At 50.5% G+C, this 1,293-nt stretch overlaps 1 protein-coding gene across 1 annotated transcript in view; it reads left to right on the top strand.

The window, feature by feature from the left end:
- The window catches only part of LOC125030621, a 2,537-nt gene extending 1,754 nt beyond the window's left edge, over window positions 1–783 (top strand). The window contains exon 2 of the mRNA XM_047620789.1: window positions 20–783. Within this exon, the coding sequence (XP_047476745.1) occupies window positions 138–740 (603 nt within the window). The 5' untranslated portion in view covers window positions 20–137 and the 3' untranslated portion in view covers window positions 741–783. The remainder of the gene's footprint in view (window positions 1–19) is intronic.
- Window positions 784–1,293: the final 510 nt, after the last annotated feature.

The following is a 1,293-nucleotide window of genomic DNA, read 5'->3' as shown; positions in this document are numbered from 1 at the left end:
GGTGTTGAGGCTTGCTCAGTTTTTCAGAGTGATCTGCAAGGATACCGTGGAGAGCAACAGGCCAGTGGTACTCGGGGGGCATCACCGGACAGAGGGATGGTCGCCGGATCGAGGGACAGGAGGCCAGGTAGTATGTTATGTTTTTACTGCCAGCGGCCAGGTCACATGAAGTTACACTGTCCATTGCGTCTGCAGAAGAAAGAGGGGGGTCAGGGCTCCCCACCTCCGTATTCAAAAAACGGGGGGAGAAAGGGGAACAATTAGATGTTTTCCCTTGTGTAGCTCCTCATAGTACAGGTGAAGGGGCTCTGGCTAGGGCAGCAGTTTCTCCTTTAGGAGAAGGGAGAGTTATCACTGTACAGTCTTTTGGTACAGGGTTACTGTTGTTTGACTTAGTAGTTTTTGGTGAACAAACGAAGGTCGTGTTTGATACGGCAGGGGAGTGTTCACTAGTTTGTAGTAGTTTTCTACAGGGAAGGAAATTAGAGGTAAGAGATTCCGATCTTAAGGTCAGATGGGGTGGTGTCACTGACATAGGCCAAAGAGGGGATGTTGATATTCCACTGGAGTTTGGGCCAGTCAAGGTAAATAATTCATTTTTAGTGGCGGATTCATGGAATCTGCCAGGGAAGCTGTTGTTAGGATGTGATTTTATTAGGACACATCAGGTAGTATTTGTTAACCATCCACCTCAACCCATCCAACTGTCGATCGAGGGTCAACAGGTGGATGTGGTATGAAGTCCCGAGGCAGGCTCAATTGCTACCGAGGCTTGAGGTTGTAGGGGGCCCCCTACAACCAGTCCGGGGAGACCGACACCGGGGACGCCTGGTGCGTCGGTCCCTGGGGAGGTAGCAGGAGCAGACCAAAGGGTACTCATAAATGAGGAGGAGGACACTGGATATAGTGGGGTAGCTACCTTAAGAGAGAGCCAGATTTTAGAGGCACATTCGTGTGGGGTGTTAGAGTTAGAACTCGGTGGGGATGGAGAGGTTCCGGGAAGGATAGGTTCCATGCTGTTTATACCACGGGAGTTCGCTGGCTTAAGACTTTCGGAGGGGGTAGTCGGGATACGACGGTCCGGAAATAGTCTTTGGTTCAGGGTTCCTTATGCAGTGGAGGAGGATTTTCCGGTTGAGGTAGAGTCAACGGTCTGCATAGGGGACGTCGTCGAGTTGCAAAAACGTCAACTTGACGAGGACATAGTTGCGATAGGAGCTGTCAAGGCTAGCATAAGTACTACAGACTCAAAGGTAGTTAGGTTGCTAGAGGAGGTAGATAGCTGGTTCGCAA

The sequence above is a fragment of the Penaeus chinensis genome, chromosome 11 (genome assembly GCF_019202785.1).
Source record: "Penaeus chinensis breed Huanghai No. 1 chromosome 11, ASM1920278v2, whole genome shotgun sequence".
Taxonomy (NCBI): Eukaryota; Metazoa; Arthropoda; class Malacostraca; order Decapoda; family Penaeidae; genus Penaeus; species Penaeus chinensis.
This window is presented reverse-complemented; position numbering and strand designations above follow the sequence as displayed.